The sequence below is a fragment of the Rhinoderma darwinii genome, chromosome 2 (assembly GCF_050947455.1).
Source record: "Rhinoderma darwinii isolate aRhiDar2 chromosome 2, aRhiDar2.hap1, whole genome shotgun sequence".
Taxonomy (NCBI): domain Eukaryota; kingdom Metazoa; phylum Chordata; class Amphibia; order Anura; family Rhinodermatidae; genus Rhinoderma; species Rhinoderma darwinii.
This window is the reverse complement of record NC_134688.1, coordinates 413,304,771-413,322,430: the sequence shown is the minus strand read 5'-3', so window position 1 is coordinate 413,322,430 and position 17,660 is coordinate 413,304,771. Positions and strand designations below refer to the sequence as shown.

Sequence of the window (17,660 nt, the reverse complement as noted above, 5' to 3'; positions counted from 1 at the left end):
GGACAACTTGTAGTTTTTATTGGTACCATTTTGGAGTAGATGTGACTTTTTGATCACTTTTTATCACGTTTTTTTAAGGCAGGATTCACAGAAAACAGCAATTTTTCTATTGTTTTTTATTTTATTCTTTTACGGCGTTCACCGTGCTGGTTAAATACTGTAATAGATTTATAGTTGGGGTCATTACGGACGCGGCGATACCAAATATGTGTAACTTTTTTTACTTTGTTTAATTTTTTTAATCGTAAAGCATTTTGTAAGGGGAAAAAGTGGGTTTTTCTTTCACTTTTTTTTTAATTAACTTTATTCAAACTTTTTTTTACTAGTCCCACTACGGGACTTTAATATGCGATCATCCGATCGCTTTAATAATACACTGCAATACTTTTGTATTGCAGTGTATTACTACTGCCTGTCCGTTTAAAATGGACAGGCATCTGCTAGGCCATGCCTGTGGCATGACCTAGCAGGCATTTACAACAGGCATACCTGGGGGCCTTTATTAGGCCCCCGGCTGCCATAGTAGACACAGACACCCGGCGATCTTATCTCACCCGTTCGAGCAGGGCTGCCCCCAGCCCTCAGCTACCTCTGACAGCTGAGAGCAGGGAGATTTAACGGCTCCCTGCTGTTTATTCTGATGCAGCGCAGTGAAAAGGCGTATGCATCAGAATAAAGCCCATTAGTGGCCGCCGTGAAAAGGCGTATTGGCGGTCAATAAAGTTTTTTTTACTTTTCAACATGTGGGTGTAGTAAAGAGCAGTGTATGACGCTGACAAATCAGCGTCATACACTTCTCTTCATTCATGTTCAGCTGTACTCACAGCACAGCGGATCTCGCTGTGCTGTCACTTACTCCCACAGTAACTTTACCGGAGTATCGGGAGAATGAAAAGACATTGCCTCCAGGCAGTACAGCTGAACATGAAGAGAAGTGTATGACACTGACTGGTCAGCGTCATACACTCCTCTGTACAACGCCCACTTGTTGAAAAGTTAAAAAAAACGCCCACTCGGTCATTAAGAACAAATTTGCATAACACTTAAAATGCAAATTTTTGTCAAAAATAAACTTTTTAAAAAAAACAAAACACATTACTTATCTACATTAAAGCGCCTATTAGATTAGGTAGAAGATAGGGCAGTTATAAATTGGTGACAGAGCCTTTTTAAGGCCCCATCCACAACTACCGTAAAAATTGTCTGTGGGGACTTACACAGAAGGAAGTACAGCTGCGTCGGAGCAAATAAAATATCGATGAAGTCCCTGGTCCAGACTGCATACATCCACGGCTGTTAACGAAATTTAGCTCGGTAACGGACAGACCATTGTATCTTCTTAGACTCTCTTGTAACAGGATCAGTGCCACAGGATTGGAGGATGTATGGAACAGTCACAGAAGTTTCTGCAACAAAACTGCCATTTGTGATAATAACTGCATAGTGGGCCATTCTCCTGGATCACCTTATCCTTTTGTAACGCTGTCCCATCTTTCCCTCTTGAAAATGTAAGACATTTTTGGAAGATATATAACATAAGCAAGGAGGAGGCTGATAAATTTGGTGCACATTCAACTATACGCAACAATTGTCCATTAACCCTTTCAGGACCAAGGGTCATCGATACCTCCATGACCAGCCCCATTTTTTCAAATCTGACATGTGTCATTTTATGTGGTAACAACGCTGGAATGCTTTTGCCTATCCAAGCGATTCAGAGATTGTTCTCTCGTGACATATTGTACTTTATGTTAGTGGAAAAATTTGGTCAATAAATTCATAGCTTATTTGTGAAAAACACCAAAATTGTAGGAAAATGTGCAAAAATTATAATTTTTCTCATTTTAAATGTAATCTACTTGTAAAACAGATAGGAATACCACACAAAATTGTTTCTAATTAACATCCCCCATATGTCTCCTTTAGATTTGCATTGTTTTTTGAACATTATCTTATTTTTCTAGGACGTTACAAGGCTTAGAACTTTAGCAGCAATTTCTCACATTCAAGAAAATGTCAAAAGGCTATTTTGTCAAAGACCAGTTCAGTTTTGAAGTGGCTTTGAGGGCCTTATGTACTAGATAGACCCCATTTTAAAAACAGCACCCCTCAAAGTATTCAAAACCGCGTTCAGAAAGTTTATTAACCCTTTAGGTGCTTCACAGGAATTAAAGCAAAGTACAGGTGAAATTTACAAATGTAATTTTTTTTTGCCAAAATTAATTTGTAATACATTTTTCCTGTAACACAGAAGGTTTTACCAGAGAAACACAACTCAATATTTATTGGCCAGATTTTGCAGTTTTTAGAAATATCCCACATGTGGCCCTAGTATGACAATGGACTGAAACGCAGGCCTCACAAGCAAAGGAGCACCTAGTGGATTTTGGGGTCTCCTTTTTTGTAGAATATATTTTAGGCACCATGTCAGGTTTGAAGAGGTCTTGTGGTGCCAAAACAGTGGAATCTCCCCAAAAGTGGTTTTGGAAACTACACACCTCAAGGAATCTATCTAGGGGTATAGTTAGCATCTTGACCCGACAGGTCTTTTGCTTTATTTATTGGAATATGTCTGTGAAAATGAAAATCTAAAAAAAATATTAAAAAATGTCATTTTTACAAGGAATAAATAATAAAAAGCACCCCAAAACTTGTAAAGCTATCTCACACGATTATGGAAATATCCCATATATGGTAATAAACTGCTGTTTGGACCCACGGCAGAGCTCAGAAGGGAAGGAGCGCAATTTGGCTTTTGGAGCGCAGATTTTGCTTGGTAATAGTTCTGTTTGGGGTTTTGCTGGTATTTCAGTTTATAATGTGGGGGTGTATGTAATCTGTGCGGAGTACATCAGGGCATAATAAGAGGATATAATCATGCGGTAAATAAATAATAATTCATAGATGTGTGGCCGGTGTCGCACTGATAAAGGGTGCCCAATCTTATCCGCTTTTGGACACTCTGCACAAATTCTGTCGCTATATTCTGAGCGGCAGAACTTTTTTTTATTTTTTTCTCCACCGGAGCTGTGTGAGGTCTTATTTGTTACGTTACAATCTGTAGTTTTCATTGGTACCATTTTAGGGTACATGTGATTTTTTGATCACTTTTTATTAGATTTTTTTGGCAAGCAAAGTACCAACAAAAAAACATACATTTTGACAATCTTTTTTGTCCTTTTTTTTTTACGGAGTTCACTGTGCGCTATAAATAACATTTTACTTTATTCTGCAGGTCGGTACGATTACGGCGATACCATATGTATATAGTTTTTTTTTTATGTTTTGTGGCATTTGTACAATAAAATCACTTTTCTATAAAATTAATTTATTTTCTGTGTCACCATATTCTAAGAGCCAGAATTTTGTTTATTTTTCAGTCAAAAAAGCTGTGTAATTGCTTGTTTTTTGCGGGACGGGTTGTAGTTTTTATTGGTATTATTTTGGGGTACATGCAAATTTTTGATCACTTTTTATTCTATATTTTGGGTGATGACCAAAAAAATAGTGATGCTAGTATTGTTTTTTAATAATTTTTTGCGGTGTTCACCGTGCGGGAAAAATAATATTATAGTTTTATAGTTGGGGTCGTTACGAACGCGGTGATACCAAATATGAGTACTTTAACGGTTTATTTTTTTTCCTATAATAAAAGACTTCTGGGAAAAAAAGCATTTTAATGTTTTTGTAACTTATAACTTATTTTTACACTTTTATAAAACATTTTTATTATATTTTTTTTACTTGTTCTACTTGAAGACCTGCAGCACTGATGGCTGCTATAATACATTACACTACCTAGTAGTGTAACGTATTATAAACGGTCAGTGTGACGTTGACCAGTGGTCCTCATAGGCTTCCGTGAATGGCAGACCAGAGGCTGTTGTATGGCCTCCGGTTTTGCCATGCAACCGACGGCAGCACCCGCAATCGGTCCTCGGGAAAGTTTGTTGTAGCAACAAACTTTCCAGTTTGCTACAACAAACTTTCCCTGCGATCACATGATCGGGACCTGAACCAATCAGGTCTTGGTCATGTCTCCGGGACGAGAGGCAGGGGTGAACAACGCGATCCGGGTGTCAGCACTACTCTGAGACACCCGGATCGCGCTTTTAAACACCCACTGGGAATTCACGTCGGCGCTGCACAGATCCCAGCAAGCGCCGACGTGAATTTACTGTGGGGGCGGTCAGGAAGCGGTTAATACCGGTGATCGTATTCTCTGCAGCTGAACCAATCGGTTCGGCTGTCAGAGAACAGGTTGCTGGGGAGCCGCAGACACTGATCCAGCCGGCGTCCGAGCTCTTTTCACAGCGCTATGCCGGCTGGAACAGACATCTGTATATACACGTCCTGGCAGCACGGGGTATCTGCGAAAAGGACGTTTATGTACAGATTGTCGGCATGAAAGGGTTAAACGGGATCCACCATGGAGACTGACCTCTTTATAATAGGGCATCTCTTAGATACCCTTAATAAAACTAAGCGAGTGGGTGCTATTGTACAATCTAATCGGATCACCAAAGGTCCTTGTTGAATGTTTCTTAATATTATAGTAATAGTATTACAGATTATATGTATATTAATTACATGTTACATATGAATTGGACTTTGAAAACTACGTCAAGTGCCAGTAGAAGCTCTAAAGCTATTTCACTCCCGGGTTAGAACACTCGGTCAGGGTTTCCTTAACTTTTGATGGCAGGAATAGTACAGCATGTAGCGCTATATAAGCTGTCAGAATCAAACGGAAACCTCGATGGATTCAAGTGTATGGAGTCTGTCGGGCACCGTTTGGATAGCATTAGGAGTTTCGTTATAAATGGAGCGAGCCTTACCCCCAATTTCTAGCATAATATGCTGCCAATTTTCTCAAGGAAAAAAAATTAGGCTAACCTGCATTTGTTTTTCACAATTCTAAATAAATAAAAAAAAGCCCCAAAAAAAAGTAAGGCCCCATGCACACGAAAATCCACGAGCGAATTATGGCCCCATTCATTCCTATAGGGCCATGCACACGACCGTGGTTTCCACGGTCCGTGCATGGCCCAGGAGCCCGGACCGCAGAAAGAACGCACATGTCTTATTACGGCCGTGTTCTGCGGTCCAGGCTCATAGGAAATAATGGATGCAGCCATGTGCACGGCCCACGATTTGCGGACGGCTTGCGGGTGACACTCCGCTGCCGGCCGACCCGTGCACATGGCTACAGTCGTGTGTATGAGGCCTAAAAAGTGATATAAATGACTAGTGTGGAGTTAAAGGGGTTTTACCATCAGGGGTCATAAATGTCCCACCGCTGGGACCCCCACCTATCTCTAGAATGAGGCTCCCTAAACCCCATTTTACCTTTTCTGCTCCCGTTGCTCACCAGCCACTTCCTGATTATATGGTCCGGAGTTACGGAAAAAAGCGTAGCTCGCTGAGCTACACTATTTACGTAAGTCCCATAGTAGTGAATGCCAGCTACGGAAGCAGTGTAGCATGCGAGCTATGCTGTTTCTGTAACTGCCATTCAGATCAATGGGACTTAAGAAAACAGCGTAGATCAGCGAGCTACTCTGTTTCTTCTTCATCTTTGGAAATCTCCTGCTTCAGCCGCAACACAATAAACAATACGCTCCGCAGCACACATAACCATGTACATTACATCTGTGGACTTCATTGCGGAACTTAGAATCTCCATTGAAGTCAATGGAGAAATTCCGCAATGAGTCCGCAACCAGTCCGCCACAAGTCCGCAACATCCATTGTATGCTGCGGACACCAAATTCCGCACCACAACCTATGCTCCGCAGCGGAATTTTCCGCATCGTCTAAACGAACCCTACTAAAAAGCAGTGGCAGAACAGGGTTTAGGAGGCAATGTTCTAGAGATAGGTGCGGGTCCCAGAGGTGGGACCCGCATCTATCTGACATTTATGACATATCCTGTGGATATGTCAAAGGTCTCTGATGGGAAAAACCCTTTAATGTCAAATTTACCTTTAAAATAGGAACAGAAAAAATGGTTACAATTTAACTTTTTTATAGGTTGGCAACTAATCGGAAATACTAATGGGATATTTACAACCCGCCAGAATCTTAATGTAAGGAGAACACCATATTGAGTAAACTCCAGGCATGTCTCAGCTGTGTTTCCTACACTTTTAAGAGCACAAACAACGTTTTGTTTGGCCGGCAATTTTAGCTAAAAATAATTTTGTTTTTAATAAAGTAGCATGCAGCAACAACTCGTGACCCGAGGCATGTAGTTGGGATTATAACATTTTAAAGGGATTATCTGAACACTGCTGTCAATATTAATTTCTAACTCAATACATCAGAAGTAGGGCTGGGCAATTCATCAAAATAAAACCGAAACTCAGCTCAAATAACCAACATTATCTTTCTCATTTCGTTTTTTTTCGGACAGTTATGTCCCGTTTTCAACTGTATCTGTGTCCTCAGGGCGCAGAAACAGTTGAATCCAATGGCGAATTAGGAATCAGTCAGGTCCCTGCTCCACCATTCACTATATAACGCCAGCTGTGAGTGGCCTGGCGTAGACAGGTGCGATGCAGTGTCATCATTGTGTCTGTCTACACTGAGCCACACACAGAATAGCCTAGAGGAGACATGCCGAGGCATCGCCAACTGTCGTGGGAATGGGGGTAGGGGAGAATTTATTTTATTTTTATTAGGCACTATAGGGGCATTAAACTGTGAGGCAGCTATGGGGACATTATATTGTGTGGGAGCAGCTACTATGGAGGCATTATACGGTGTGGGGGCAGCTACTATGGGGGCATTATACGGTGTGGGGGCAGATACTATGGGGGCATTATACTGTGTGGGGGCAGCTACTATAGGGGCATTATATGGTGTGGATGCAGCTACTATGGGGGCAATATACTGTGTGGGGGCAGCTACTATGGAGGCATTATACTGTGTGGGGGCAGCTACTATGGAGGCATTATACTGTGTGGGGGCAGCTACTATGGGGGCATTATACGGTGTGGGGGCAGCTACTATGGGGGCATTATATGGTGTGGGGGCAGATACTATGGAGGCATTATACTGTGTGGTGGCAGCTACTATGGAGGCATTATACTGTGTGGGGGCAGCTACTATGGGGGCATTATACGGTGTGGGGGCAGCTACTATGGGGGCATTATATGGTGTGGGGGCAGATACTATGGAGGCATTATACTGTGTGGTGGCAGCTACTATGGAGGCATTATACTGTGTGGGGGCAGCTACTATGGGGGCATTATACGGTGTGGGGGCAGCTACTATGGGGGCATTATACGGTGTGGATGCAGCTACTATGGGGGCATTATACAGTGTGGGGGCAGCTACTATAGGGGCATTATAATCTGTGGGGGCAGCTACTATAGGGGCATTATAATCTGTGGGGGCAGTGGCAAGGGGTATATCATTATATACAGTAGTATACCGCAGGCTCAGGGGCATATATATATATATATTAATTCAATAACGTGGCATGCCAATAGGGGGCATGGCAAACAAATACAGGCATGGCATGTAAAAAAAAGGGACGAGGTGGCATGTAAAAAAGGGGAGAGGTTACATGTTCAATCAATCGTGATTTTGATCATAATCGCCCACCCCTAACCAGAAGTATTCTTTACATTTCCATGAACTCAAAATCATCTGCTTTCTGATTCATACACTGGAAAATTGGCCCTCTTGCATATATACGGTAGGCTTTTAAAACAGGCATGAGAGGTTTAGTGGAAGGAAACTTTGACAAGCCTCTGCCTATTAAATTAGGTAGCCATTCTGGATACTCCATAGTGTTTGGTGTTATCCTTGGAAGAAAATCCTTGACAGGAAGACACCCATTTGTCAGTAGTCTGTGCACACATGTAAGTGAAGAGAATTATTAATAGTTGTGTTCGGCCCCATTCACATGGAGTTTTATCCCTTTGTCTGAGGTATACGTTGGGAGGACTCGCAACATGAAACTGTAGGCATACAGTGGGATATGTCGCCTAACGTAACTGTCCATATAGTGATGTCTAAAATAATGTGCAAAACATACACACAGGACAAATTTAAAGGCTAAAAATGTGCTCTCTTTTGTGAGAGAAAACTGACATTCTGTACGTTTTGTGCAGAGTAAATGCAAAGCTCCAAATATTACTGCATAAAGGAGGAGGTTTTTTCAAAGGTATATTTTGGGGTAATCCACCCCCCTACCCATTCTATAGTGTGTCCAAGTCCATCTTGATCCTGTAGCTGGGGACTGGGAAACCTCCTATTTTCCTTTTATATGTGGGCGTTTATCCCAGCATCGTGGGAACAGATGCACTTAACTTTCTTTGCCACTGCATAGGATTTATCTTTTTTCTTGCTCCAAAGCCTCTGACCATAGAGGCTAATTGGCCTAAACTCCCCTGAAGAATCTTGGCCACAAGGAAACGCGTCGGGAGAACAGCATTATCTGCCTGGACACATATAAAAGGAAAATAGGAGGTTTCCCAGTCCCCAGCTACAGGATCAAGATGGACTTGGACACACTATAGAATGGGTAGGGGGGTGGATTACCCCAAAATATACCTTTGAAAAAACCTCCTCCTTTATGCAGTAATATTTGGAGCTTTGCATTTACTCTGCACAAAACGTACAGAATGTCAGTTTTTCTCTCACAAAAGAGAGCACATTTTTAGCCTTTAAATTTGTCCTGTGTGTATGTTTTGCACATTATTTTAAACAATATGAAGTAAAAGTTATATTTTATAAAGCTCTATCATTATTCCAGTGATTCTTTACTAATTCTAAATAGAGTATTTATGCTATAAAAAACCTTTGGTGGAAGGAATAAAAATACCACCTGACATCTATTCATATAGTGATGTCAGTAGATTTGCGATGCAGGAACCCCCCTTGGTTAGAGCGTCTGACCAGGGACTCTGGGACAGGAGAAGCCCCTGACATTGCTGTCCATATATTGACAGTGATCTCATGGCTTCTCCAGTCCCAGAGTCCCCAGCCTCTTCCGAGCACTCTGGCCCTGGGGAATTTCACCAAAGTATACCTTTAACCTATACGTGTGACGGATGCCATACAGTGGCATGGCATAAACGCAGAATAATGTTGCATACAGCGGTTACAACAGTTAAATTGTTTCAGTTTACATAGATAGATTTGTGAATTCACTAAGTAGCAAGTAAAGATCTAGGGCGGGGGGAAAATATTTTTATGCCAATGATCTTGCCTAAAAACCTTGAAAATGACTCAGTAACAATTTGCACAAAAAATGGCGTCTTGAGGCATTTGCACAGCTCACAGCACTTTACTAAAATGTTGGTGGGGTTTGGCAGAAGGTGTAAATTATAACGCGACCAACTGGAGTAGATTTGCCTTTCTGGCATACGGCATGCCTCTTAATAAATTAAGCATCTCTAATTCCAGAGTTTTTTAGATTAAGTCTAAAACGACAGTCTTAATAAATTCCCCCCTTGTCTCCAAACATTCAAAACTGGCTGTAGGTTATTACAACATCTTATCTTATTATATCTAAACCATTATCTATGTCCTACTTGAGGTGGCAATGAGCTGAACACATACCACCCTCGTCTCCCCTCTTAGCGCGCACAATTGACCCAGCATCAAGGTAAGGCAATAATTAAACCTGACATTGTTTTTTCCACATTGGTAGGCATCATTGCCTGGAGACCCTATAACAGTGGTTTCCGATAAAAAAACAATGTAATGTCGCAGGCCCCAAAGGTATTGTCAAATAATTTAAACAAAACCGATAAAGACATATAACCATGCACAAAATGTATATTTCCTACAACTGTTTTTACAGTTACCTGTTGTATTGGACTTTGCGCCTGAAATAATATCCTTCGTCCAAGCAGCTCTGCAAAGATGCAACCTACAGACCAGATGTCTATAGCATTAGTGTAATGACGACTCCCCATTAGGATTTCAGGAGCCCGGTAATACTGAGTGACAACTTCCTGAGTCATGTGTCGAGATTCATCAAGTTCTTCTACTCTTGCCAATCCAAAATCACAGATCTAATGAGAGAAACAAAGGTTACTTTAGACAATTGACAATTTTTTTTTTTTCTAATGAGTCATGTAAATGGAGTCGGCAGTGACAACACTTTGTAAATAGACAAGTAAACATACCCAATATTTTCTAGGACGGCATGAAAAGTACTAATCATACGGTTGCCGGCTGAGAAAAAGCAGCAAAAAAATATCTATATTCCTTTTTGATTGTTATCAACCAACCGTATATTTTACATAATCCTGGCCGTCGGAGAAGATCACACACTTCACACATATACTACAAGCCAGTTAATTACATTTGCATTAGGAAAATCTAAGAGAGGAAAATAACCTTGAGCACGCAGTTGCTGTTCACAAGTAGATTCCCTGGTTTAATATCGCGATGTAAAATGCCAGCAGAATGTAAGTACTTCAGACCTAATGCCAACAAAGGGGGGAAAAAATTAAAAAAATGTTGAGACTTTTCACAAAAACGTATACAATAAGCCACATAATGAACACATTGGCTAGAAATACTACCTGAATTAGTTTAAAAAAAACAAATACCACTGGTTAAATGTTTCAGTGTATAACTTTAAGGCCTCATGCACACTAACGTATTTTTTCCCTCCCGTAAATACGGGTCCTTGGTCACACGTATTCGACCCGTATTGCACCAGTATTTACGGACCCGTGCCCGTAAATACGGGTCCGGTGTCACCCGTATTTACGGGCACGTTTTCGCTGCAAAATTACACTGCACTAATCGGCAGCCCCATCTCTCTATCAGTGCAGGATAGAGAGAAGAGACAGCCCTTTCCGCAGAAAAAGTAAAAGAAATTCATACTTACCCGGCCGTTGTCTTGGTGATGCGTCCCTCTTTCGACATCCAGCCCAACCTCCCTGGATGACACGGCAGTCCACGAGACCGCTGCAGCCTGTGATTGGCTGCAGCGGTTACATGGGCTGAAACGTCATTCTGGGAGGCCAGACTGGAGGAAGAAGCAGGGAGTATGAACGTCTTTTTTTTTACAGGTTGATCTATATTGTGATCGGTAGTCACTGTCCAGGGTGCTGAAAGAGTTACTGCCGATCGTTTAACTCTTTCAGAACCCTGGACAGTGACTATTTACTGACGTCGCCTAGCAACGCTCCCGTAATTACGGGTGCACACACGTAGTCACCCGTAATTACGGGAGCCCCACAGACTTCTATGGGCCTGCCCGCGCCGTAATTACGGCCTGAAATAGGACATGTTCTATATTTTTCAACGGCACGGGCACCTTCCCGTAAGCATACGGGGAGGTACCCGTGGCCAATAGAAGTCCATGGGCCCGTAAAAACGTGCCATAATTACGGGCGTTTTTACGTTCGTGTGCATGGGGCCAGTAGCTGCCTGCATGGACGTTGTGCTCTGTAAATGAAGTCCATATTACAGACCATGTGCATAGTGCCTTTTGTGAGGTACCGTATACTTCCCTAAAAAAGTTGCCACAAAGTTTTCCTAAAAAAAACAAAACAACCACCATATATTCGGGCGGTCCCCCGAGGACAGGCTATGGGCACTATTATGGAATCGTAAAACATGTAACCATAAAAAGCGTGCATGAACCTAAAGCCCAACTCCAACTTTTAACACCAATTCGTCTTTAGGTCCAAAATGGAGTGCCGATTAACTTCTTGATATATTTTTATAGTGGTCAGTTTCATTTTGCTGATACAGAGCACCAGATCCCCCTGCTGCGACAGATTTGAAACATAACATGCTACCGGCCTGCTGCCGCCACTAGAGGGAGCTTTCTGCAAACTGTCTTGTTATTGAGTTCTATGTATAACAGTATGCAGAAAGCTCCCTCCAGTGGCGGTGGAAGGCAGGCAGGCAGCATGTTTTAAATCTTTGTCTTCGCAGGGGAATAGGAGTTTTGTATCAGAAACACAAAGCTACATCCACTGAAAAGCAATTTTAAGAAATTAAAGAGGCTCTGTCACCAGATTTTCAAACCCCTATCTCGTATTGCAGCAGATCGGCGCTGCAATGTAGATTACAGTAACGTTTTTTTATTTTAAAAAACGAGCATTTTTGGCCAAGTTATGACCATTTTTATATTTATGCAAATGAGCTTTCCTAAGTACAACTGGGCGTGTATTGTGTATGTACATCTGGGCGTTTTTACTTCTTTTACTAGCTGGGCGTTGTGAATAGAAGTGTATGATGCTGACGAATCAGCATCACCCACTTCTCTTCGTTAACTCCCAGCTTCTGGCAGTGCACAGACACACAGCGTGTTCTCGAGAGATCACGCTGTGACGTCACTTCCTGCCCCAGGTCCTGAATCGTGTCGGACGAGCGAGGACACATCGGCACCAGAGGCTATAGTTGATTCTGCAGCAGCATGGGCGTTTGCAGTTAATTCGATGTAGCCTCTGGTGCCGATGTGTCCTCGCTCGTACACACACAATACACGCCCACTTGTACTTAACTTTAAACACGCCCAGTTGTACTTTTGCAAGCCTCATTTGCATAAATATAAAAATGGTCATAACTTGGCCAAAAATACTTGTTTTTGAAAAAAACTAAACGTTACTGTTATCTACATTGCAGCGCCGATCTGCTGCAATACGAGATAGGGGTTTGAAAATCTGGTGATAGAGCCTCTTTAAATCAGCGCAAAATTTTTAACCCATCTAGATATAAAAGACCAAAATAAAAAAAAACACAAAATGGTATCCGGGCTTGGAAATGTTGGAGCTGTACAGTTGTTGAGTTGCTGTAGCTGTACCTGTCACACGCTGGGAACGATGTGGTATTTAGTGATATTTTACTCTGCAAAATAGTAGTTCAACAGGGTCCAGGGGTCAAAAAGATTTCTGTTAAACCTGCAGGGCCACCATTTTATTAGTCAGGAAAAAAAAATAAAAAAATCACAGGTGTCCAGAACACTTACCAAAAATTGTAAAGTGAAATAAATACCTTAGTAAAAATGGCGGGCAGTTACTACACCATATCTATCATTGTGCTTCTTCATTTTTTACCTCAGGTAATGGTCATACGTTGGCAAATATATAGAAGTCCTGGAGTCAAATTGTTAAAACCCTATTCTGCATTTTTAGATTTGTTCTGGGAAAGCAGAGTGACAACCAATATGACAAACACTACAGACACAAAAGGGATTGTCACCAAACTTTCCTAGACCCATGAAAGGAAAATCTGCCATGTTATGCAGTGAAATTGTAAGCTCCAGAATGACTCCATAATGATTCAGAGGTGTCGTTTCTAGTCTGGAAAAACATACCGGCTGTCAGCCAAATCTATGCAGCGGTGGAATAGAAACCATTATGAAGTCATTTTAACGGTTTCATTTTTTAGGGGAAAATGCTCTTTAAACCTCCCGAGCAGCCCGGGGATTCTTTTTACCACAATGGTTTTACACCGGTCGCGCCAGGGTGATCATTTGTGGCCTTGTTTAGCAGAACGCAATGACTAATTGTCAGGAAATAAAAACTGGGGTCAGACAACTGCTGCTTCACTTCAAAGCAAAATCTCCATAAGAAATAACGGACCTCTTGTATCATTGCAATAATTGTGGCCGCCGCTGTGACATAATTGTAGATGAGTATTTTTCGCCATGTTAACATAAAACTACCCTACCACGTCACTTAATGGTAATCCCCATGTAAATACTCTACTTCCCCAGTAACCGGTAATTATAACCTATTATAACATTGCCGGCCGGTTGTTCCTCATCACGCCTACATTCTCCACCGCGGCGGGGACTTTGTTTCAGTCCTCCAGCATGTTTCCCTGCTTAGTGTTCCTAGTTACGAGTCTCTAGACCGGGTGAGGGTCTAGTGATGTGAGACAGTGGACAGAGATGTGTATGCCGTTTATGTAAATTCTATTTTACCAAGTCAAAAAATTCATAATAATGGCATAATTTCTTACAAGGAATCTTCACTTTAAACAATGCCTGTGCTACAGCTGCTCCGCTAAGCATTACACGATGCCCACTGAAACCAATAGGCCATCTGTGTAACGCACAAACGTGCCTGGTAATCTGGGGTGAGATCCTCTTTTTGTAGCGGCGCTCCACGCTGGCAAATAGAGAATTGCGGAGTGTGCCATATTACAGCAGAACGAAAATCTTTTCTAAAACAGACAATGATACCTGCTGATAAACTAGATCAAATATAAAAGTTGCTTATCTCAGACCTCTGCTTCCCCAGGTTGTTGCTGCGTATACAGAGATAACTTGTGCTCAACCACAAGTCTTTTAACAGAGTATTTCCCATGAAGGTTTTGTTTTATATTCATAAATGTCACGACTGTTCTAATCGGCTAAGTTGATGGCGAACATAAATCATTCAGCGATACTAAAATATGTAATAACTGTGAGTGCACATATATCTAAACGATGAGCTGATACATACAGGACGTACAATATAGGGTAGTGGAGAGCTCTACTTTATTTACTTTGACACTGAACCGTGGAATGTATAAACTTTATATCACAGGGTGTATCTGAACGAATGACCTTCAGTTCCAGACCGTGCTCCTCTAGGACCCTGCTGTCTCCATAGAAGGGCCATACAAGGGTTCAAAGCAATAAACACTGCAAGGTCATTTTAAAATAACAGAGTACCCAATACACAGGGTTAAATTAATACTCATGACAATGCAAATGGTTTTGTAAATGCCATGTCGTCTACTGATCCACATCAGGTATGTTAAAGGGGTTTTCCACGAATAGAAAAACATGACTGCTTTCCTACAAAAACAGCGCCACTATTATCCAAAGGTTGTGTCTGGTATTACAGCTCAGCTCCATTGAATTGAATGAGGCTGAGCTGCAAAACCACACAACCTATGTACAGGAGGGGTGCTGTATTTGGAAGAAAGCAGCCATGTTTTTCTAACCCTCAAAATGCTTTTAATATAGCGTACATTGAGTAATGGTTCATCGTCAACTATCGCACAATCTCCTCTCTAAGGTCAGCATTGGTAAAGTAGCGGTTTAAGACTTCATTCATATTGGGATCTAAGGGTCCTTTTACACCAGCCGTAAAAACGAGCGCCTTTCAACGAGACAGCTTGTTGACCAGCGCTCATTTGCTTCTTTCACAAGGAGATACGTATGGGGATAAGCGATCATTACTACAATCGCTCGTCCCTAGGCATTTCTATCATGTCGGCAGCACATCTACGTGTTTACACAGGGAGATGTGCTGCCAACAACGATAATATTTTGTGCTGCATAAACTATACAATCAGCCAATGATCGAGCGCTTGCTAGCTCATCGGCTTATCATTGCACTGTTTACACAGGGCAATGATTGGGAACGAGCGTTTATATGAATGCTCGTTTGCCAAATCATTGGCCTGTGTAAAAGGGACTTAAAAAGACTGTCACCACATTATAAGTGCCCTATATCCTACATAAGGAGATCGGCGCTATAATGTACGTGACAGCAGTGCTTTTTATTTAATAAAACGATCTATTTTCACCACTTTATTAGCGATTTTAGATTTATGCTAATGAATTGCTTAATGCCCAAGTGGCGTACTTTTACTTTAGACCAAGTGGGCGTTGTACAGGGGAGTGTATGACGCTGACCAATCAGTGACCAATCAGCATCATGCACTCCTCTCCATTCATTTACTCAGCGCATAGGGATCCTGCTAGATCCTTATGTGCTGTCTTATACTAACACATTAACAATACTGAAGTGTTTAGACAGTGAATAGACATTCCACAGGATGTCTATTCACAATCTCTGCACTTCGTTACTCTGTCTGTGGTAGTTACAGCAGAGGAAGCGTGATCTCGCGAGAGCTCGCTGTAAATGACCGGTTACAACGAGATCACGCTTCCTCTGCTGTAACTACCACAGAAATAGTAACGAAGTGCAGAGATTGTGAATAGACATCCCGTGGAATGTTTATTCACTGTCTAAACACTTCAGTATTGTTAATGTGTTAGTATAAGACAGCACAGTGATCTAACAGGATCCCTATGCACTGAGTAAATGAATGGAGAGGAGTGCAGGACGCTGATACACTCCTCTGTACAAGGCCCACTTGGTCTAAAGTAAAAATACGCCCAGTTGGGCATTAAGCAACTCATTAGCATAAATCTAAAATCGCTAATAAAGTGGTGAAAACAGATCGCTTTATTAAATAAAAAGCATTACTGTCACCTACATTATAGCGCTGATCTCCTTATGTAGGAGACAGGGCACTTATAATGTGGTGACAGAGCCTCTTTAAGGAGGAGAGGTAAATTCAGTTGCACCGCAGGGAGTGGGAGGACAGGAGAAACAATACAACTGTCTGAATAAGGCCTTAAGCTGGCCTAACACATTAGATGTATATCGGTCAAATCCGCTGAATTTGGCCTGACCATCTAATCGTGTATGGCAGATGTCGGGGAATAGAAAGGTCAGGCTTGTTTAAATCTAAAGTGCCTGAACGTTATGTTTTCAAGGAGATAAGCTACTGTCAGGGGAGTCTGGTAGCAGCTTTACTCCTCCCTATTGAGAATGTATGCACACTTGGCCTAGTGTGTGTGGGGGTGGGGGGGGGGGGTGGGGAGTAGCCATCGGACGCACGATCGTTGGGCCGACAGCTATCAAATGTAGGGTTAAGTTTAGCCTGCAAGGAGTGACAACACAGCATATGAAGCAAATCAAACTTACCTCTTAAAATCTGATACAAAAAAACCTTGACATGATCCGAGCTGAGCGGCTGAGGAGAGACGATGATCTTATGGAGGTCACTCTGCATTAACTCGGTGACAACATATCTGAGGAATCGGTTAAGGTGAACACAGTACATAGGAGAAAACAGAATTACTCACTTTGAAGGTAAAGAGATTTAAAGAGGCTCTGTCACCACATTATAAGTGGACTATATTGTACATTGTCATGATCACTACAGCAGCAGAAAAGCCAGGAAAACCAATTTAAGCTACAAAACACCACAGCCTGACCGAACAAGAAGCAGAAATCCAACAGACACTTAAGGATTTGTTCACAACCGCGTATTTGTTCTGTTGTTCTGCTCCGTCAGAGGACTAGAATAAGGGAGTCCGACGGAACCGTCGGGGTATCCGTGAATTTACCGGAGACAACAGCACAGCATGCTGCGCTATTTTCCCCAGTAATCTCGGCCGGATCTGTGATGGAGGCCCCTAACAGAGCCTCCAACGCAGATGTGAACGAGGCCTGAAAAAAAAAAAAATAAATTTTATTAAAATTGTTTCGTGTTATGTAAATGTTTCTGTATTTAACTTTTTTTTTTTAGATCGTGTCTATCAACAGCAGTTATCAGAAATTAATGACCTACAATGACTTCTATTCTACGACTCAAAAACAGGAAAGTTGTACAATTTTAAGCCTATAAAATTCACATTGCGCTACCCAAGTGGCACAATCTTTTATATCAAACATCTTATGCGAACCAGAGCATAACGGTCCAATATATTGCATCCAATAGAGAACGCTGCAATTTTATGAAGATTTGTACCTGTATAAAAATACAGTAGCGTGCATACCCACCTTCAGAAGCATGAAGGCTATATTCAGAATCTGGGTGATATAGACCCAATATACCCATGTGCATGAGCCCCAAGACAGCACGAGGCATGCAGCCTG

General features: G+C 41.8%; 1 protein-coding gene across 1 annotated transcript in view; it reads right to left on the bottom strand.

Annotated features, from left to right (window-relative positions):
• The window catches only part of NLK (nemo like kinase), a 158,651-nt gene that overhangs the window by 29,384 nt on the left and 111,607 nt on the right, over nt 1–17,660 (bottom strand). The window contains exons 4-6 of the mRNA XM_075854202.1: nt 16,704–16,810; nt 10,363–10,448; nt 9,825–10,034 (exon numbers count right to left, since the gene is read on the bottom strand). Of these exons, the coding sequence (XP_075710317.1) occupies nt 9,825–10,034; nt 10,363–10,448; nt 16,704–16,810 (403 nt within the window). The remainder of the gene's footprint in view (nt 1–9,824; nt 10,035–10,362; nt 10,449–16,703; nt 16,811–17,660) is intronic.